This window comes from Petromyzon marinus, chromosome 7 (assembly GCF_048934315.1).
Source record: "Petromyzon marinus isolate PM22_M1 ecotype Great Lakes invasive population chromosome 7, UKy_Petmar_22M1.pri1.0, whole genome shotgun sequence".
Lineage (NCBI taxonomy): Eukaryota > Metazoa > Chordata > Hyperoartia > Petromyzontiformes > Petromyzontidae > Petromyzon > Petromyzon marinus.
In genome coordinates this window covers 8,752,916-8,774,809 of record NC_133673.1, presented here as the reverse complement: position 1 = coordinate 8,774,809, position 21,894 = coordinate 8,752,916, and the positions used below count along the sequence as shown (strand labels likewise).

The following is a 21,894-nucleotide window of genomic DNA, read 5'->3' as shown; positions in this document are numbered from 1 at the left end:
GCTGGATAAATACGAAACAATGGCTAAATATTTGCACAAAGAACTGCTTTTGGACTACAGTGTGTGTCAATGTCATGTTACACAAATGTGTCCAGATAGCTTAAAGTGCTTTAAATTCCTAATTAAAAAAGCATAACAAATGTACTTTGACTCTTCTTGCCATGTTGTGTAGACATGAAAACCTAAATAATGTAATGAACAATTTTGCATGTAATGGCATGAAAATGTCAACATATTCCTCAAGTCTGGTAATTACTAAGCGTTAATACAGCTGCAAATGTTATACTCGAGATGAGATTTATTATATAAACACTCGTGTTGCTATTTACTGTTCATTTGTAAAAAAAAAATCTGTGCATATTTATTGTTCCACCCATAATTTCAAGATCTGCGTGTCAAACCACAAGACCTCCACTATTAAGAACGTTCTGCATAAAAAATATATTTAAAAAATATGGTCAGCACACTACTCGCTTTAAGAAATTCGGCTGAATGACACCATCAGCAAAACATTCTCGAAATAAAAAGTTGCTTTGAATATTGGGCATGAATGGTTAAAAATAGTCAATCTTGCTTTGACTGCCTCTGGTGCTTCCATAACGGTCAAATGCAGTTTCTTCTATCCGTACATTTAATTGAAAACATTGTTACATAGGCTTCTTGAGCTAATATGTGTAGTTTTTGTTGTTGTTGCGTAGTTGTAAAGTTGTGCCTATATGCTATATTTACGGTAATCGCGTGATGGCAACTCTGCCCAGAGGATGGGCAACGGCTTCTTTCTATAGCAGTTAAATCTTTTAAATAAAATTTCAATTTTTGTCAATCTGATGTTAAGAGCAAAAAGTAACACTTTTCTTTTTACCCTGCACTCACGTATAAACCTCTTCGGATGCTTTTGTATAGTAGTAAGCGTACACCAACCGTCTAAAAATGTCTTCATACCATTTCGTGTAATTCCTTCAATAGTATCCTGAGTGGGCTTTCATTGTCACGTTATGAGATGAAGTATCCATTCAAATATTTTGCAGAGCAGTGCAACCCTTTGTTAGAAACTGTCTGTGGAAGTGGACAGAGTTACCTCCTAGATCCCTTTCGGTGACCCCTGGTCCACACGGTACAGAGCAGGACTTCCTTAACATACCATACACATACGTGTAATGTTGTTGCATGACATTCAAACTGATATTTTACATTCTCAGAGCTGTAATTTAACCAAATTAATTTCAGAACCAAATCTAACGTTATTTTACACGCTTTTACTTAACTCTGTTGTTGTATCCTTAAATCTTGTAACTCAATTTTAACCCACTTCCCAATGTGGTATCGACTGCAAATTTGGTATACTTATGTCATACTGATGACAATACTATATTCTATCATAAAAATATATTTCTAAACATTATTTTTTATATGTTATGTTTCGGCTTGGGTCTAATTGTCCACGCTCAACTCACGTTGGCTGTAAATCACCACAGTCTCTTACGTTATGGCAAAGCTTTGCGGCCACTTCCTGGAGTCGTGGAGGTCTGCCAATTCGAGTACGGTACATTTCATTAAAGCGTGTTTTTTAAAAGTATTTTTAAATATTACTTGTTTGTACAGTTACTGGTTACCAGGATAAGACCATCAACTCACGAGATAACCTCGGAGCTCAGTGGTATAATAATATCAGCGCTCTGACCTCTGAACCGCTCAGAATTATACAATATAAAGGCATTTTTTTGTTTAAATTGCTAATTACGTTAACAAGCAATTATATCAGCATTCTCGTTAAATTGTCGACCCTGGGAAGTTCGCCGAAAACTTTACCAATGTAATTCATGAAGGCATGGTACCAGCTGAACGAGCAATTATAAATAGTGCTAAAACACCGTAATTCATACACACCATACAGTATAGGCCGTATTTAATTTCGTTAAACCTTGTACAAATAACATTACAACCATTGGTGCATGGTCATGAACAATACGAATCCCAAGCGAGGGACAACACACAAGCGTCGAACTTCAGGCATTGCTGCTGTTTTCTCTACGTTTTGTCGTGCTCAGTGATGGTCGTGACATCATTATACCACAAACTTCACTAACTACATTTTCATACTCGAAGGAAGTTCCCCCCCTATTAAACATTCCACAGCCATCGTATGCACAGCAACATGCTGGATTGAGGCACATCTAATTGAGATATGATCTTACGCAGAGTACGCCTGGTTTTGGAAGTTTAAAAAACCGCCTTGTTTTTGGTGCATTTGAGCTTGTGTTCTCAAATGCAGTACTGAATCCAAACAAAGGTACACAACATTTAAAACATTTGTAAAAACGCAAGATAAAGTAATACACTACACTATTGTTATTTCTCGGAGGAACTTTGAAAAGGGAAGAAATATTTTGCTTGACTATATAATACACTACAGTACCCCATTAAAAATACTGTATTATAATGAGAAGTGGCATATTGGTCACTGCTTTGTATGAATCGAGTGCCCACTCCATATCATCAACCCGCACTGACCCATCGTGGGGAAGTATGGTCAAAACAACCCTTGTGACGACACGACGTGGGGAGACCTCCACATCCACCAGTGGTTTGATGAAGGGATAACACCGTTTGTAGTCACAGTATTTTATTATCAAGTACTTAACCTACTTTATGATATGCAGTGGATAGTTGGGGGCAGGGCAACATATTTACACACACAAAAAGCCCACAGTTTGCAAGTGCACTGTGTAATAAGATATTTTCCTTATCCAGATTTTGTATGCATTCCACAAAACCCAACTACAAAGCAGAAAATGTATGTTGCAAGGAACTCAGGGCACATTCTGAGAAGTTTGGCAAGGCATCTGGGCACAACGTGGGCCTCACAACGCAGGCAGTTAACTTTGCAGGCGTGGCTCTGAAGCTCGTGATCTTTCGAGAGAAAATTACTTTCAGATGCGCTCTAAAGGCAATTGTGCTCAGTGATGCTATATTCAAGGGCAATTTAGCTGACGCTACAACAGATACCTACAAATAGGGATGCTGCCGAGGTGCAATTGTGAGCACGCTGGATTTGCAATTGGAACGATGGGGCAAGTTTCTTGCATCTCCACGTCTCCTCTGTGTGTAGTTGATGGGCAGGTCGTGTGTGGCGTGGGTATTATCATCATCCCCAAGTCTGCTGGCCAGTGTGGCCGAGCAGACAAACATACCCTCTAGAGAGGGCTCTCTAGAGCTACCTGTAGTGGGAGCCCTTCCGCAAGCTGTGGCGTGAGCAAGAACTTGCAGGGGCTGTACCTTTACCTGTATTCCCTCGTAAAGTGTAACAGCAAGTGTTGCGATTGAAACCGTCGTGGGTTTTTTGCTTTTAATTTACATTTTTGTTTTCTATCTCCGTTACTTTACCGAAAGAACCAAGAATATAGCAAGATACAAAGTTGGGGTTTTGCGTTTTGCCAATAGTTTAATTGCATGTTCTGGACGTACAGCATAGTACTTTACACATCAAACATATACTGCTTATATATAAGTATCGAGACAGTATTTTATCTACTGCATATGCATTGTTTTTCTGTGATGGATGAGTAACACATACAAAGGTTGTGTAAAGTTACAGAAAGTTAAACTAAAGTCAGACTCTACAGTATATAAAAAAAACTTTGACATAATTCCAACATAACGGAACAAATATTCCAACATGTCCAGGCAACCAACTTAAACCATATGTTTGCTGCACCATGGGTGCACTCCAGGGTAAACAAATCACTCACACGGCAAGCATCTCACCTGGCTGACAGAGGACCAGTGTTGCTACCTGAGATCTCAGCGAAGTTTTGGGTTTCTCGAGAGATTTTTTTTCATCTGTATAAAAGATACCGAAGGATAATCTAACTACGGTACCGTACTCTTTGCAACGAGGGCATTTTACAGATTTAGGATCGATTCCAGTTATGCATTAAGTGCCCTGTATCATGTTACTGTGTACATTGGGGTATTTTTTGACTTTAGAAAAGCTATCGTGTGACTTTTAAAGTTAGTTTGACGACTTTTCAATTTCCGAAGTTGGGACATCGCAAAAATACCATCTCACTACACAGGATAAATAATTCACAGTGTAACTAACTCGTAGATGGAGTAACCGTGTGAATACGACAGCCTTCGTGTACACATTCTTGAGCCATACATTTTTGTAGTTTTTTACAGTACTGTACAGGGTGGTCCAGATGTCTTGTGACCCAAAATTAATTTACTCCTAAGCTTTTTTTTCCTCCCTTTACATGTTCACTTATATTTTGAATAAACCATACTTACATTTTAATTATAAAGTTTTGGAGAATTAAATGGGGGGTGGGGGAAGGGGTCGCAAGACATCTGGACCACCCTCTAACTCCCGTTACATGCGCACACAGCATTCACTCTGCAGTGACGATGGCTCAGGGCGACGACGAAGACTCGTTATGTTCAATAAGCCGCTATCGCACTCGGCTGCTAATGTCTATTCTCGACATTGAATTTAGCGAAATTCGTTGAAAAAAAATAATAACTGAACCTCGCGGACCACACGGGACAACATCACGTGGCAACAATGAACAATGGGCACTCACAATCACGGTGGTGATGAAGATGGGGCTGCTCGCTCGCTCTCTCGCTGTCTCTCGCTCGCTGTCCACACCGGAGTAGAGTTAATTCACGCAGCTTTCTGCCTCTGCGCAATGAAGACTCTTCTTGGTTCGAGACTCGGGGCTGCGGGGGCACTCTGGGTGGACGCAACGCGTGCCGGACGGGCGGAGCCCCGAGCTGGAAGGGATGGAGGTGGGGGACGTAGCCCAGGCAGGGTTCTCCTCCTCCTCATCATCATCCGTGCTGCCAGAAGGGAACTTTCCTCGCGTTTCTTTCCTCTACTTTCCACGCAACACGGATTTTTTACGGACTATCAGCCCAAGCGAGTGTCTTGTTAATGCCCTGCAGAAGTTGGTGTCCAGCTGAACCCTTCCAATGACTGCACCTCATTGATCACCTGATTGATAAGACAAATAATTGACGTACCCAAAGCAGCACTCTTAAAGGAGCGGAAAGGGTGTCGTCTTGATTTTTTGTCGAAGTCTTTCTCCGTGTCACGCTGTGTCTCTCTCAAATGTCGCTCCTTGTTTGTATGTCTCTGTCGCCTCTGCGACTATGTCTTCTGTTAATCTCATTGTCTGTGCTTCACCTCCCTATTACCACGAGGCAGCGCCCTTTAAAGTCGTTTCGTTCCCCCGTGTCACTTCAGCTTCACTGGATTGCTGCATTCTAACAATATGCAGCATTCTAATACCAATATCAAAAGTGGAATCGGTACGTGGATGGCATTGCAGTGATCAGTGCAAGCGGCATACGATGGCATTGTGGTGATCAACAGTACAATGGCTAAAAAGATGGGATTGTTGTAATCAGTAGTGGAATAGGCATACGAATTGGATTGTGGTCATCAATAGTGCAATATACACGTAGATGTGATTATTCTAATCAATAGTGCAATATATACGAATGGGATTATGGTGATCAACAGTGCAATATGCATACGAATGGGATTGCGGTGATCAGTAGTGCAATAGGCACATAGATGGGATTAATATTCTTGGTTCTTTCGGTAAAGTCACGTAGAATGGAAACAATAAAATAATAAAACATATAAAACAATAGAATTTAATTGTTTTATATTTTTTCTTATTTTATTGTTTCGCTTCTACGTGACTTTACCGAAGAGAACCAAGAATACGAATCCCTGCAGTCACGAAAGCTTCAAATCAAAATAGATGGGATCGTTGTGATCAACAGCACACAAGGCATACGGATGGGATTGTGCGTTCATCAACAGTCCAATCGGCATAGTGGACGTGACTCGCGTTGATCCGATGGACGTCCGCGTACGTTGACCCGGCCACGTGCTGGATCGCCGCCGCTGCACGTGGGCGGCGGGGGGGAGCGCTCGCGCGTCGCTAAGTTTCCGATGACGGTACCCACGTGATCCCAGCCAACAGCAAGCGGGCAGCTCCTAGCGCGCGCCGGAGCGTCTCGCCGGTAAACGTATTAAATTGTATTCGGGTTTTTTTTTAATTGTAAAGTTTGTTGTTGTCTGATGGGGGGGGGTTTGTTTCTGCTTCTTCTTCGTGGTCGTTATTTCCGTAATAGGTTAATAGTAACGTTAACTTTGCCGTGAAGTTTGTTGTTCTGCCAGTGCAGCCTGCGGAGGTTAGGCCCTAAGTTGTTCCCGCGCAGGCCTCGTGTCGCTGCGAGATGAGAATTGTTACTCCTTAAAGACACGTGCAGAGACACACATAGACCGACAGATACGTAGACCGACAGGAGACACAGTGAACGAGACGAGGTAACGACACGGGACAACTAGAACGAGAGCGAGACAGACGAGGAAGGGGGTTTACGCTGGGATACATGGACAGTGGTTCACGGACAATGACACATACACGGAGACCTGGAGACAACAGCGAGACAGAGACCACGAGTGAGACACAACCAAGGAGAAAGTGCGAGACGAGACTAGGGCCCAATGCGACAGGGAACGAGACGGCGAGACGAGGACAGTACGCGTACAAGCAGATAAAGAGATGGACACGGAGACAATCAGGGAGGCAGGCAGGCTTCTATGGGATAGATGCAGAGACTGAGAAATGACATACACGTGGAATTATGCGCAGACTGAGAAAAAAGCAGATCTTGTACAGAGACAGGTATTCCAGATATAGACACAGTGCCATACAAAGATACGTAGACAGACACCCATGGACCTTGAGTACAAAGACGTGGTCTCATAGCCCTGGATTCCTGCTTCGGGAGCACAAACGTTTAAATATTACAAAACTGCGCTGTGTAAGACGGTTCATAGTGCAACTGCACCTTTCTTAAAAGTTTCCACGTGAAATGAACGAAACTATGTTTCGAGTTCTTCTCCTGATACACGTAGGCGTTTGCTCCATCGGCCTTGTTAACACCTTAATGTCGTGGACTTTTTTTGAGGATTACGATATAACCCCTGTGACAACGCGTTTTCCGTATAACGCGGTTCGCCCATTAGGGAACACTTCGCACAACGCAGAACGCGCCCGTTATAACGCAGAACGCGCCCCATTATAACGTGGAACGCGCACGTTATAACGCGGAACGCGCACCATTATAACGTGAAACGTGCACCGTTATAACGTGGAACGCGCACCATTATAACGTGGAACGCGCACCATTATAACGCTGAATGCGCCCGTTACAACGCGGTACGCGCCTGTTATAACGTGGAACGCGCACGTTATAACGCGGAACGCGCACCATTATAACGTGAACGCGCACCATTATAACGCTGAACGCGCCCGTTATAACGTGGAACGTGCCCGTTATAACGTGAAACGCACACCATTATAAACTGGAACTCGCACCATTATAACGTAGAACGCGCACCATTATAACGTGGAACGCGCACCATTATAACGTGGAACGCGCACCATTATAACGTGGAACGCGCCCGTTATAACGTGAAACGCGCCCGTTATAACGCGGACCGTGCCCCTTATAACGTGAAACGCGCACCATTATAACGTGGAACGCGCCCGTTATAACGTGAAACGCGCCCTCTGAGTCGTCGGCTACGAACTTTCTTGAGCTCTGTGGCTAAGCTGTATGATAGAGTACCCGGCGGCGTATCCTCGCTTATTTGTCCTGCCATCTTACTCTGAGTACAGTACATCTTACCTCGTCAGACTTTATCGGTACATTATTTTTCGGAGAAAATAAAATCGCTTAACGCATAACTTTTCAGGAAAGCATTAACCACGTTAAACGAGGACTTACACAGCTGTTTCAGGACTTGCTATATCCACGTAATCATTTTTTACTTAAATTTTTATATTTTGCACAAGCCATAGCGTCAAACTGTATTGCAAACTTGTACATTTCAGTTGGTTTTACTTTTTTTGCACTGGAAACTTAATTGCTCAAAACTGTCATAGTACATAACACACTTTCCCCCCATGTTGGAAATACACAGAATGCGTTGTGCATCTCGACCATACCTTCGCACGGGCATTTTAAGATCTTGACCCCACCATGCCAAACGTTTAGCGATTATCTAGAATAGAGTGCTGATCAACCTTGAAAGACCCGGTACATGTGGCAAGTTTGGATGCTGTTATGGTGTTCCACATTTAACTCCTGTAGTGTCCTTGAGCTTATTACTCAATTATATCACACTAATTACTGATTTTCCAAGTCAAGGTGTGGCCATTTAACTCCCACCTACCCTAGCATAACTGCAATACCATTTAATTCCAAGCACGATAGTGCATTCTCATGTGGGGTCCGTTTAACCTACCCAGCGGTGATGGTGATTGGGCCGTTGACCCTTGGCCAATATGTGAACCCGCATATTTGTGTTGTGGTAACGCCCCCAGTATACTTGTGGTGGGTTTAACTGATTCGCAGACGTACTCTTTGGAGGCAACACATTTATTAACACCAACACGGGGTAACTGCCCCTTAACAGAGTAACAACCTATGGTGGTGACCACCAGGCTAACAACACTAATTACAACGTAACTAGTTACTACGGACCAGACCCCAGTTTGGGTCCAGTTCCACGTGTTGGAGACTCTGTAGGACGTAGAATGTAGACGGAGGTTTCTTCAGGTTGAACAACAGCGCCGGGCACTCTGGGGGACCCGGCTTATATCCTCTGCGGCGTGGCTGGCTCCGCCCTTGGCCACGACCACCTTCCAGAATCCTCGAGCAGGATCTCGACCCTGACACGTGACCACCCCTAGCCCCCACTTGGAGCCCCTGTGCAAACTTAACTAGTCACGTGTCCTTTGGGGTCAACCAGAGTGCCACGGCCTATAGTAACCCCATTTCCATGGCCGGGACTCCGACACCCTATCCTGTAGGGGCCGGCACTGCACACCAAGCATGGTGCCATCCAGCGCTATCGATCAGCGCTCACCGGGCCCCTCTAGGGCCGGCACTGCACAGTGACATCCCGCGATGTCACTATGCACTTAACAGCTATCCTTTGATGTTTTCAATAAAACGGGCATTTGTACAGCACTTAAATGCAACGACATTTAAATTTGCTATATAAATTGGGATATGCACATTTTGAGGCAAGGAGGTGGATTTTTAAGGTTGTTTGAGGGCAGGTGGGGAGTCGTAAGTTAGAGAAAACAGCCCCCATCAAAGGTAACAAAATATATTCACCATCTATTTATGAACATATAGTGCTATTACCCTGTCATACCAACTCTTGCACTTTAGTGATATTTAAAGTTGAGCAGCTCTGACAAATAGTATTTATCTTGTAGTACTGCAGGGCATCTTTAAATTTAAGCCACGTTTTTATTTCCCTTGGAATGGCAGCAGCACAAGATGATTATCCCGGTGCGGTGCTTCACGTGCGGGAAGGTGGTCGGCAATAAGTGGGAAGCCTACTTGGGTCTGTTGCAGGCCGAATACACAGAAGGGTACGTTGACTAAGTGTTGTGCGTTCATATATGATTCATGGTTAAATATATTCATACATAATTTGGTTTTCACTTTGTGCAAGTCATCTCATGACCGTGCCGCCTTCCTGACTCGTGTGTGCAGAGATGCGCTGGATGCCCTGGGACTGAAGAGATACTGCTGTCGCCGTATGCTGCTCTCTCATGTCGACCTGATTGAAAAATTACTCAACTACGCACCTTTGGAGAAATAACTTTGCTGCACATTCCTACACAAGGCCTGAACGTTTTTTTTCCCCATGGCCACGAATGATAAATGATTGGGCATACATTCGGCCATATTCTCATTTTCATTACTTTCCTCAATTGGCTGAAAAATTACATGAGCGAAAATGGCAACCGCAATAATTTTGTTTTACAGAATACAAAATAATTTTGTTTAGTTTTCAGTGAGAATTATTGCATGTTCATTCACCAGTATTTAAGTTAAAGTTTTGCATTGTACATTTTAAGTTTAATAAAATGTATGTTGCTCATTTTGTTGATTTCCTATATTTTCTGTAACATGCTTTGTTTAAAAGTATATGGTCAGATGCAAATACTTAAAAAAAACTTTATTAAATGAATATGCAGTTTAACAGTTAATTGTATCCATCTCTATGCTGCTGGATATTTTCTGGTGACATCTACCAATGATTAAGGCACATTTAAACGATGTAGCTTAAACTTTTGCATTGTCCTGTTTTAATACAATCATGGTATATTAACATTAAACACAAACTACGAGTATAAACACAAAACTGACCGTGTAAATATATATTAAGTCAATGTTAATTTTTCAAATAGCAATTTCCTATGCAAGTTTTATAGTATACTAGCTTGACAACCCGGCTTCACCCGGGACTTTAATTCACCACGCCCGGCCGCCTTTGTCTCCCCAGTAGCGATGTTCACACACCAGTTACTCGTTTGCGGCTGAGTCGACCTAGGGGAGGCCCAGGAGCGGTTAAAATTATCGTCACCGGTGGTGGCCGTGAGCGGGAATTGAACTCGGGTCGCCAGGTTCCTAGCGCAGCGCGCAAATCGCTACACAGTCGCTGCCCCCCCACACACACAGGATAAAGACAATGTGCTTAGTATATTAATACTATAGGTACAGTTCATTGGGTCAGAATTATGACATGTTTGATTCACAAAAACGTGTTATCAAAATGCAGGTTCCTGTCATTCTTTTAATAGTAGGGGTCTAACTTTATACTTCTGTATAAGCAGCAAGTCAGTATCATCCCCAGCACCTGAAAGAAAGAATGTATGTTACTGTGAGAATAGCAAACAGGTTATTATTTTGCTTGAGCAAAGCAATCTGGTTTCTTAAATCCGTTCTTCAAGCAATATATGATCTATACAATTTAAGACACATGGTAACATCATTTGGCTATGTACATTCTTTGTTCTAGAGGTAGTATAGACTGCTAAACAATAAGGGTTGTATCTTGAGTTAAAGCTTTCGTGACTGCAGGAATTAATAGTCTTGGGTCTTTTGGTAAAGTCACGTAGATAGGTTCAAAGAAAATTAAAAACTGACGTTTCGTACGCAACACAAGCAATCGTCATCATGATGACGTTTTTTGTTATTTTCTTTGAACCTATCTACGTGACTTCACCGAAAGACTTAAGAATATGAATAAGGGTTGTGATTCATATCTCGGTGGAGGGCTATTTAGACCCCCAAGAGCAGTTCAGTGAATAACCAAAACAATTCTAGAATGTAAATGTCTTGAATCTGCCAGTAGGCATTGTAATGCAAATTCACATAATGGACACATTTGTCTGCATAAGCAGCCTGAGAATTTTTATAATCTTGCAGCTGTGTGAGCAAAAGTTATGCTGTTGCTATACCCAAATACCATTTTCGATAAAGGTGAGTACACATTTTAGTTAAAACATGTTAAAGTATTATAAGCATGGAGAGTGCATGTTTGGAATTGCACGAAGAATTAAAATCTAAATAACCAGGAAACCCTTCAACAATGCAGGATGGAAACCGGTTTAACAACTGCAAAAGCTACATGTCTTTTGAGTTGGTGGTCTGAATAAGGCTGGGTGATTTTGTACATCTCTGTATTGTTAAATATATTGCACTAAGGAAGAGGAAGATTAATATTGAGAATTAAGAAATCGGACACAATACTGTATAAACTTGAGCGAAAGAGGTGGGCTTGGCAGAACACCACTAGAAGGGATGGTGGACAAGACTAGTGATGACATGGAAGCCAAAGAAGGAAAAAAACCCGATGTGGAACGCCGCCGTAGAAATTGAGCACTAAGATCCGTTTATTTGCAGGATTGTGGCATTGCAGGATTGAGTTGATGGTGACCTCATGGAGAGGTTTTAAGCAGTGGAGAGAGAAAGACTGATGGATTCAAAGCATCACTGGCAAAATGAATGTTCCCCGCATGCAGCGATTCAGCTTCACATTCGGAAATCTACTGGTATCACTGCCACCTGTAATTGGTGGATCCAGGAGTCTAGCTGCAAAGTGGCTTCGTGATATATGCAGAGTTAAGACCAATGAGAGAGCAGAGCTCTGGGGATCAGAGAACAACGAGAGCAGATAGCCAGAGTAATAGGCAGAGAGCAGGCAGCGAAGCAGAGGAAACATTGACACGTTGGTACTGTATAAATAATGGCAACAGCAGCAAAATATGATTGGTGATGTGAAATGTATCTCAAGCATCAGCGTTCATAAGTTTAGAAGTAAATGTATCTGATATTGGGAAATTTAAATGCCTTAATAGGCAAATGCACCACCCCACTGCTGGTGCTATGCCACACATTGATACACTACAATATAATAAACTTAATTTGATATAGCTGACAACACCAATGCTGTCTCGCCAATGGCTCTGTATTGGTTGCAGCTACATTAGAAGATGTGTGCCGAACCTACCGAGTCTGCCCTAAATAAAAAAAGGCGAATTTGACGCAGTAAACTTGGCAAATACCCAATTTATAGCAAGTTACTTTAAAACACTGCAAATAAATATATGCCTCGCACCCTATTTAATACTTGGATTGGTTAACGTTGCACAGTTTGAAATTATGCACACTAAAATATCAGTTTCAGACTTTAATGGCGTTCTACTTTAAAGCATAAATGCATTGTTCTGTTTTTATTTAAGGAAAGTTGATGTTGGACATTGCAACATTCAATAATGCAATGTTAATTATAACAAATGCACAGTTTTAACCTACTTAAAACCAATGTACAACAGCAAGTCGTATAAGTTATATTAAAGTACACATCTGGATACACTGATAGCACATCACACCAAAACGGGTAAAAAATACAGTAATCTGTAAAAGGGAAATTGTTTAATGCTTACAAATATTTTATGGGGGAAGATACTCTTCTAATGTGCTCGCATATCTTTTATTTTTGTAGTTTTATAAATACACAAGTAATACCCACCCCAACTAACTAGTCAGGGTGATGGGATAACGAGAGCAAAAGTTAAGAGTAAACAGCAAACGTGCTACTGTAAAGAAATTTGGTAAAACTCGCAAAAAGGTTTAACTTGAGTGCGTGCAGCCATATAAACTGGCAACCTGCCTTGCCCATCCTCCTAAAGCCCACATGGGACTTTCTGAAAGAACATTCCCGAATTAGGGAAGGAAGCAGAATGTGGGGCTGGGTCAGGAAATGGCTGTGTTTAAAGCACAACACAACCTACAGTAGAGGTTACAATGCAACCTGCTTTTTAGCTATCAATTCATTTTCAGTTCCACTGCTACAGAAATGACATACATATGGGCAGCATTGTTCATATTTACTAGCATTTTACTGTCATTGTGGAGAGTTATTGTGAATTTTCTATTTACGACAATGAACCATCAGCATTCTCCAACACGTTTTTAACCTCGTGTTAACAGAGTAATTCATAGTTTCTAACTTTCAATTATCCCAGTTTTCTTAAGAATTTTTTTTGCTTTAATACTTGTAGATTTAAAATTTTGTAAATGAAAGTTAACACAGGGAATTGGTTTTCTCTTATTGCCCTTAACTTTACATAAATATTGCGAACAGCAACAGAAATACAATTATATAATGCTCGTTACTTGAAAATGTCATACAATGATAAATACTGTCATTCTGCAATTATGAAATCATTAACAGGCAAATATGCGTTATAAAAAATATATATTGAATTGCAGTGAATATATTTTTCAGACTAGACATTATAATCTGAGGAAGAATTCTGAATAATTTTTCATACTGACCAGCATGGATAGGAATATAAAACCATTATAAATCCTGTTAAACCTGTATTTTTTATTTATACCCTTATACCATTATGTCACCAATCGAGAAGCACACCTTAAGGCTGGAAGCAATAAGTGTGTTTATCAAATATGGTATGACTGCAATACTACTTTGTATCGTAATTAATGAGCTTCTTTAGTTAAAACACCTCTAGAGCCAGTAAGACAAACCATACTTTTCCTGTTTTTAACATTTGAATGTCAGGTTTTTGAAAAATAATACGTTTAATATTTCATAAAGATAGCATTTAAAATAACTTGTACAATCTGATAAGGTAGTTTGGTTTGTAAATAAAAAATATTTCCAACTGCTTTTTTGCTTATTCTCTAATAAAAGTGAATTATTAAAATGGCACTCACATTTTGATCATTTAATTGTTGGCCGTAGATGGATCGTAATACGTTCATCATAGAAAATGTATAGCACGTTTGATAAAACTGCAAACGTTTTTCCAATCCGAAGTTATTCATTATAAGTCTGAGAATGTTTTTACATTTAACAAGTGTGCAATGAACCATCCAGTCACACCCCTTTCTAGCTAACAACTGCTGTAACACTATGTATTTTTTTAACCACTTATAAAAAGGAATATACTCTGAACATCAATAAAAAACATACAAAAGTGAAACAAACAAAATATTGTATAGCTTTGGTTAACATTGAAGTCGTTTGAAACAGATAAACTTACAATGCAATGCAACACCAGATTGTTCAAGTTGAATATTGATATATATATATTTTTGTAATGGTAGCTATTTGCATTTTCATCACAGTAAAACGTAGAAAGAAAATGCGTATGAAATGAGCAAAATATGTAAAGCTATCTCAACTGAGTATGAACCTGTATTACACAAACAACTGACACTATCCATCTCAAATTATCAAATAAAGGCTGGTCATACCTGCAGGCAGGCCACGCCAATTCCCACCGCACCAATGAGCAGCAGATGTTCCTGCAGTATCACTTCCAACTTCGTGATGCACCCACCCTGCAGCAGAGGCACAACACTTTTATATTAAAATCTAATAAAGGTACACAAAGGATCTGGTGCACTCAGATCATGTTCATTCAAACTCAAAGGACTCTAGTGTACCACAAAACTGAAACATGTGCATTGTTAAACCCTTGGCCAATCTTCTGTATTTCTTCTAAAATTATATGCAACTCATTCACATATTCCTTCTATAACTGAAGCAATGCTCCAATATGATGCTGATTATTAAGAGTATATTCCCATATGAGAGTGGAAAACAAGGAAAAAAAAACATTGTTCAGCCCAATGTCCATTGCTGAATGAAGGCCTCTCCATATGGTATCAATCAAGGGGGTTATTTGCCGATATTTCACATCACTGGTGAAAGGATGCACAGAACCGGTTCAGATATCAAATTCCATTCACGGTAATGTTGGTCAGGAATCAAACTCGAATGAATTAGTTATCACCACTGCACCACCATTCCCTTCATTATCCAAGAAGTAAACAAATACAGTATTAATAAAATAAATGGGCAAAAGCAATGCAATCGACAAAAGTATACTTAAAAGAACATTTTCTACAAGCAATTCCTTTACCTTCAATTGGTTTTGAGGAGAGAAGTTGCGAATCACATTTACACATGTATATTATAGCTGTTGAAATCAAACTGTAGATTAAAACTCCAAAACAGGTCATGATTGTGTAATTAAAATTAACAACAAAAAAATCAACCAAAAGCAGCAGAGGTACACATGGAGTATATTTTAAGACCAAATACTGCGCACATGATTGACCGTTGCCATGTTGCTCACCTGGCTATAGCAACCCAATCCTGTAATGGCCACATTGTTGTCAGATCCACCATGCACGAAAGGGTATTTGTTGTTTTTAACCAAGTAAAACTAGAATTTACTTTTGAAATAATCGATCTACCCATTGTTGTTTGGACTTGAGCGTATACAATCTCTCAAAACTGCCCTAGAGGAGTTGTACACCCCTAGCTGCCACTGCTATTCATTGGCGTAAAATAAAATAAAATGTTTCGCTCCGGATGACGCTGCAAAGTACTATCTGTATTTTGATTTAGCGTGCTGATCTTAAAGGTGCATTGAAAAAAATGATACTCCGACTGATGCTTCTGTTGTTGTGGAGTAACTCATGCATCCAGCTATGGCTCTAGGATTGTGTTACATGTTATTTATGTAGTTTATTGTAGTAAAAATTCGGTCACAGTCCCTATGATCACTGTTACGTTGCAATTATGGCTTTATTTTATGGTGATTTCGAAAAGTTTTTTGGTTTGGACATGTTTGTTTTGTTGTAGTACGGAGTTAGACTGATGACCTTAATCTAAGTTTTTGTGGTTGTTGTTTGGCTTGCATCCCACTGGGATTTTTTGCACACAGCGTTGGTGCACGGTACTTTTTTCAGGAATATGTTGCTGTTTTTTCATGGATTTTCTGTTTGCACAGTCACATAGTCACTTTAAGATGTTTTCTTGTTCGTGTTTTTTGTTGTGGTTGCACCCAATTCAAGAGCCGAATGGCTCACAGGGCTATACCAAAATAAATAAACTGAAACTGAACAATCGCGGGTTGAATGACACTTTTATATATGTACGCGATCTAACCCAAAAAAACCTGTATTATGGATGATATTGGTAGCGAAAGCCTACGTTAAACCAAAAATTTTCATATAGTTGAAATAAATTATTTCAACACGAGGCTCAGAGCACGTGTTTGAAGTACAGCCTTATTTCATTGATAATGGAACTGTCGTCATCACTAGTCATCAATGTTACTGTGCCACACGGGGAATGCCACTATGTTGGGAGTTTCCCACGTTTCAAGGTGGATGCCCAGCGTCTACCATTTTCAAATTAATGCTGATTATTTAATAATGTATATAACCCTTTAATGGTTTATGCATTACAATCAAGTGTCGGAAAAATGAAAGTGTGCAAACGGGCCACCTCCACCCTGTTGATATTGGAGGGATGGTCACGGCGGCCACAGCGTGTCGTCGGGGATTTGCAGCAACTGTCTGGCACCAGACGGCCTTCTGCTGCGGCGACCTTCACCCAGTCACTCCGCTGCCAATCATTCCAGTCGTGGCTCCCGCAGCACTTAAACTACCAGGGTCCATTCATAAACAAACAAAACATGACCATTCTCGGAATACATTTCTTTGTCAAATGTATATTTTTGTTATGTACTGTATACACAGTTTTTCTAAAGCTTTTATAGTGAGAAGCGGGCTAAATGCTTGCATGAAAATTCTCTGTACCTGATTGCAATCTGAATGAGATTTAGCAACCTGAATTAAAGGCAGAATGTTTACATGTGTAGTCATAGATTTAGTTTGTAATGTGGAATGTTCTTCCAATGGCATATTATTGCTAGCCAGATCAGCTTCTTTGTGACTTTTATAGAGGGAAACTCATTGGCCACTTTTCATGCATTATGGGTTACATTTACGAATATCATATGCACTTTTCAGTTTATATATGAAGGCAGTTTTTCAAGCTCTGTAAAGGGAGGCATAATCTGCCCATGAGTTGGGGGTCTTAGTGTTGATTATCGTCATGAAACTTTCCCAGAAAATTAAACGCTCCTTATGATCCAGGCGCTGTGAGCAAGCTGACTCTTGGAACGCCATGAATTATTGTCCAGCTGCTTTCACATACCCAGTCCATCCTCGTGGGATTGAAGAAAATATTTTCCTCCTCCAATAAAAACATTCCCTTTATTATGCTGCCACCAACTGACCACGCATTTACAAGAATGTAGGCATTTCCTGTTTCATTCCATACAGATTACACATGGTTGTTTTGTAACTAATGATCCTGATTTTTGCAAAGTATCAAATCGTAGATTCTTGCACAGTATGTTTTCCATACCATAAACTTTGAAATAAACAGTATCTTAGAAAAAAAGAGCAAATGGAAACTTACACGGCTTGAGGAAAGCGCCAGGGATTTGGGGAATTTATTGATATTCAGTTGTATATTTTTACAATGACATGTTTTGAAGCAAAAGTTGAGATTACTTCTCTTAAATTAGGTGGTCATGTGCATCAGCTTGACTTTGGAAGGGGGGCTGCGTCAAGAATAGACCATATAGTCCTGCCAAACACATGATGGATTTTCCATTTATATAACTCATGGGAGCCATTAGCATAGTGTAATGAAATATACAAAAAATAAAAATCATAGAAGTCGGCCAAAAGCCAACAGAAATGTAACCTATATACCAGATCAAATACATTCGTTTGATTTTAACTGGTTTCCTTTGTATTTTGCATTGTATATTGTAATGCACTGACTTTATATTTATAGCAGTGCTATGAATATGAATTTATCACCCTTCAGACTGAAGTAGCAGAACTTTGTATGACGTCAACTGTGTCTTAAGGAGAGATTATTCTCTGCCTTTGGAATGTGGAATGTCTACCACTAACTCAGGACAGTCAATGCAGCTAAGCATGGCCCAATACTCAATGGAATATGGGACACAATTTAACACATTGAAGTACTATGTGTGTAATATGTAGATACGCATTTAATAGAATGTTCCCAAATGTTCTGCACTGGTGTGTATAAAACTACAGCTTGAATAGTCTGTAGAACAAAAAAATATTACTGAGAATACTTCCACATTTTGTATTATTTACTTAGCCAGAGAGCTTGGCATGCAGTCGAGGTTAAAGGGTCCTACCTCCTGTTGAAGTTTATCCATGGCATCAGTTACCCTCTGCTGATCAGGCTGCCCATAGCTCTCCACAATTGTTTTGTTCATGTGGCTCTTTAACTCTTCACTCAACTAGAACAGCAGGATATAAAAACAATATTAGAACGTTACATTTTTGTTATTCAGTTTCGAGTTGAAACCCAAAAAGTGTCAATAAAGCATATTATCACCCTCCACTCATTAAAGCAAGTGACCTTATTAAACTACTTAATGGTCCAAAAATATGAACATTCGTGGGGAAAAAAGAAAACCCAAAAGTATTTTAATTCGAATAATACAGCTATTTAAGAATGTGTCAGTATTAAACCGACAGTGCTGTCACTTGTTATACTGGAAAATATTTAATGTCTATTCACTAAAATATTTCAGATCTTGCGCTAATACAGAAATCCTCACTTTTCGAGGACTGCCTTCATTTGATAAGATGATAGCTATAATTCAGCATTAAATTAGTACACAGATGCTGATGCCTAAAATCTAAAGTACCCACATTAACAAGAATGACAAAATGTAAAAGTAAATTAAAAGGAAATAACAATTTAATTAAAATGAAAAGCAGAGAATGACCAATTTGTGGTCCCTCAGGCAAATTCTGGACGATATTCTGTTACAAGCCATCATTTTGACTTCTGGCCAATGCAAATCCTTGTTTTGTTAATCTTTCCCTTAACTGGAATGCTGGGAACTCAGTCCGATTAGTATAATTTGCTTCAGGGCTACGTAAATGTAATGCTAAAATGAAACCAGATGTGATTTAAATCACCGTTTCATGCACAAATGCGTAACAACTGAGAAGCTGATTTGAGCTACATTGTCAGCGATTTCCTTCACTGTTGTAAGCATACCTGTTGTCTGTAGAGGTAAGCCAGAATCCCGGCAATGACTTCCAGAAGGAAGATGAGCAACAGGAGGCCGCAGTACTGAAAACAAAGAACAGCAATTCTCCTATGTGCAGCAAGACTTGTCTACATTTCTACATGCTTATCCAAACAAGAACCTGAACACAACGCGCAAGTTTGGTGATGTTAGGTTTGCCAAATGAAGCTGCTGTGAACAATCTGTAAATGTTATTAATAGGCACAACCTATGACCAAATCACCCGGGATCTGCCCTATCTTGCCAAATCTCAAAAGGTAAGCAGGCTGGAACCTGGATCGTGCTCGAATGGCCCATTCGACATGCAGGAGATATGCTGTCAGTGGGTCAAGCAGGGCAGCAAAATCCATTGTTGTATTATGTCATGCTACATTTCGTATCATGTCTTTCACCAGCCCACACTGATCAGAGTGGTTGAAGTATGGTCAACGCCCTCCACAACCTTCACAACATGGCAAAGCCCTCGTCCAGCAGTGTACTGACAAAAATGTACATGAACACACGCAACGTTGTAGACAGGCTCAAGAGAACCAACGATTAGGAAGTGGGACAGAGTGCGTGGATTGAGAGGGTAGCGTGCAAACTGCAGAGACTGACGGCAGCAAGGCATCCGCGTCGCTCGCGCACCACCGCACAGCATCCCAGCAGCCCCGTGAGCATGACCACGCTGCCAGCCAGAATGAGGATATAGGCAGTCGCGGCAAACGTGCTGGAGGCCAGCAGGCTGAGATAGTCACCCTTCTCCACCAGTGTCCACACGCCCACCGCCATCACTCCAGCACCGGTCAACTGAGACAAGTCACACAAAACGTTACGCATTGACGCCATGGCTACATCTGTAACTACAATGTATATCGTACTGCGAATTATCGGCTTGGGCCGATTCGTCAAGTAAATCAATGAATCGACTGAACATTGTAATTCACGATATTTTGTGGTTGATAGCTTGGTGGCTTGGCTGCTTGCACATCCGAAACTTCCTTCACGCAATGCCCAGTGTGACGCGACCAATATCGACGGCGTCACCAAACCCAACCCAACACCTCCCGTCCAGCGGCACAATTGGGAAGAGGGGTGCGAATCTATTGTCATGTTACGGAATTAGTCGCTCGTAATCAAACCGATAATTATCGGTGCAGTAATTTATTACAGCACAGTACTTAAAAAAAATAGCCCAGTCCTACTGTGAATCCTATTAAGTTATTATTAAGTAGAAGTATTATAAACTATAAGTTTCCCACACTTAAAAACTTTTACGACGTGACTTTCAGGTAATTGCGACGTTAGATAATGCCCATTTTGAGTTATATAATTACGATTTTCAAATACAGAAATGTCTCCAAGCGAACACGGTGGTGGGGGGGGTAAGGGATTTCCTGCTGATCCGGAATATTGTGAACCTTTGGCCAACGCTCGAGAAATGTCACCCTCATGACAGAATACATTCACACAAGAGTGGTTGCACACGATGCCAATGAGAGAGAGAAAAAAAAGCAAGCCACATCGAAAGGCCAACAACCCACCCAAAAGACGAAGTTGAACACGAGGAGCACGTATTTGAGACAGACGGTCCCACAGGCGTTCGTTTGCTCATCTTCGTACATTCCGAAGCTCGCGCTCATATTGCTGCCGAAGGGAAGGCAATGAAGCACAGCGTCATTTTAGTTTGTGTTTATGTCATGAGGGAAACTAAAAAAAATAACTTTGAAACTACAACGGTACTGCAAGCAGCAATATAACGGCATTCGCATCACTCTGGGGTACCTTTTTAACAGAGTGGACAAAGCGAGTGTGTATTGTATGGACACCGTAAACAATGCATCAATGTGTTTACACAACAGAGCCGTTTGTGTGTGTGTGTGTTTTTTAAAGTAAATTATGGAGCTGCAAGGTTAAAAACTTCAGTACAACATATAATCAACCGTTTTACAAGGTTGTATTTCGCAAACGTGAGCTGACCCAGACCTGCTGCGGCCTAGTGCACCCAGCCGGGGTAAAGCATCAGGGAGCCCCTAGGAGCAACTAGTCGAGACCGCCAGAGCGAATGACGTCGTTCTATCGTAATTGCACTTATATTAAATTAACAAAACAAAAAAAACTTTAACGAGTTACGAGAGAATATGAACTGATTCCAAAGCGAAAACATGTGTTTATTTTTTTTTACATACCGTCACACGGACGGTGTCGTAAAAAGCCACTAAAGTCCTCACTTGCCGCTGCTGTACTTGGTGGGATGCAGACGTCAATAAAGCCGTGCCGGAGGAAGCGCGGAGCGCATCACGGTTTTAAATAACAAACAAACAAAAAGGTTGTGTTCTAACGTCTCTCGCTCGTGTGACGAGTTAAACGTGTGTTTCCTTTAGCCTTACGATTTAAAAAAAAATTGAAATACTTTTTTTTTGTGGCCTGGGTCAAAACAAAAAAATTTTGCCAATCGGGGAAAAAATAAAAAATAAACTATTGCATGCGAATGGTTTTCCTCTTTGTCTGCATCAAGTGAATGAGTCAGTGC

General features: G+C 40.7%; 3 protein-coding genes across 6 annotated transcripts in view; 1 reads left to right on the top strand and 2 right to left on the bottom strand.

Annotated features, from left to right (window-relative positions):
- Positions 1-4,737, bottom strand: part of LOC116939924 (tetraspanin-4-like) — a 68,544-nt gene extending 63,807 nt beyond the window's left edge. Inside the window, exon 1 of the mRNA XM_032948981.2 lies at positions 4,584-4,737. The gene's annotated coding sequence lies outside the window, so the exon portion shown is untranslated. The remainder of the gene's footprint in view (positions 1-4,583) is intronic.
- A 1,157-nt stretch (positions 4,738-5,894) lies between these two features.
- POLR2L (RNA polymerase II, I and III subunit L) lies at positions 5,895-9,991 on the top strand. 2 transcript variants are annotated; one of them, XM_032948976.2, is made up of 3 exons: positions 5,895-6,039; positions 9,373-9,476; positions 9,601-9,991. In XM_032948976.2, exons 2-3 carry the CDS (start codon positions 9,382-9,384, stop codon positions 9,707-9,709), a joined length of 204 nt encoding a protein of 67 aa, XP_032804867.1. In that variant the 5' UTR covers positions 5,895-6,039; positions 9,373-9,381; the 3' UTR covers positions 9,710-9,991. The 2 variants fall into 2 exon arrangements, with proteins under 2 accessions (XP_032804867.1, XP_032804868.1); XM_032948977.2 differs by having other exon boundaries at positions 5,920-6,039; positions 9,376-9,476.
- Positions 9,992-10,054: 63 nt separating this feature from the next.
- On the bottom strand, positions 10,055-21,894 carry LOC116939921 (CD151 antigen-like). 3 transcript variants are annotated; one of them, XM_032948974.2, is made up of 8 exons: positions 21,593-21,894; positions 20,906-21,008; positions 19,980-20,171; positions 19,352-19,426; positions 18,474-18,578; positions 16,730-16,888; positions 14,683-14,769; positions 10,055-10,750 (listed from the first exon to the last, which is right to left on the bottom strand). In XM_032948974.2, the coding sequence occupies exons 2-8, from the start codon at positions 21,002-21,004 to the stop codon at positions 10,688-10,690; spliced, it is 780 nt and encodes a 259-aa protein (XP_032804865.2). In that variant the 5' UTR covers positions 21,005-21,008; positions 21,593-21,894; the 3' UTR covers positions 10,055-10,687. The 3 variants fall into 3 exon arrangements, with proteins under 3 accessions (XP_032804865.2, XP_032804864.2, XP_032804866.2); XM_032948973.2 differs by having other exon boundaries at positions 21,551-21,890; XM_032948975.2 differs by lacking the exon at positions 21,593-21,894 and adding an exon at positions 21,348-21,520.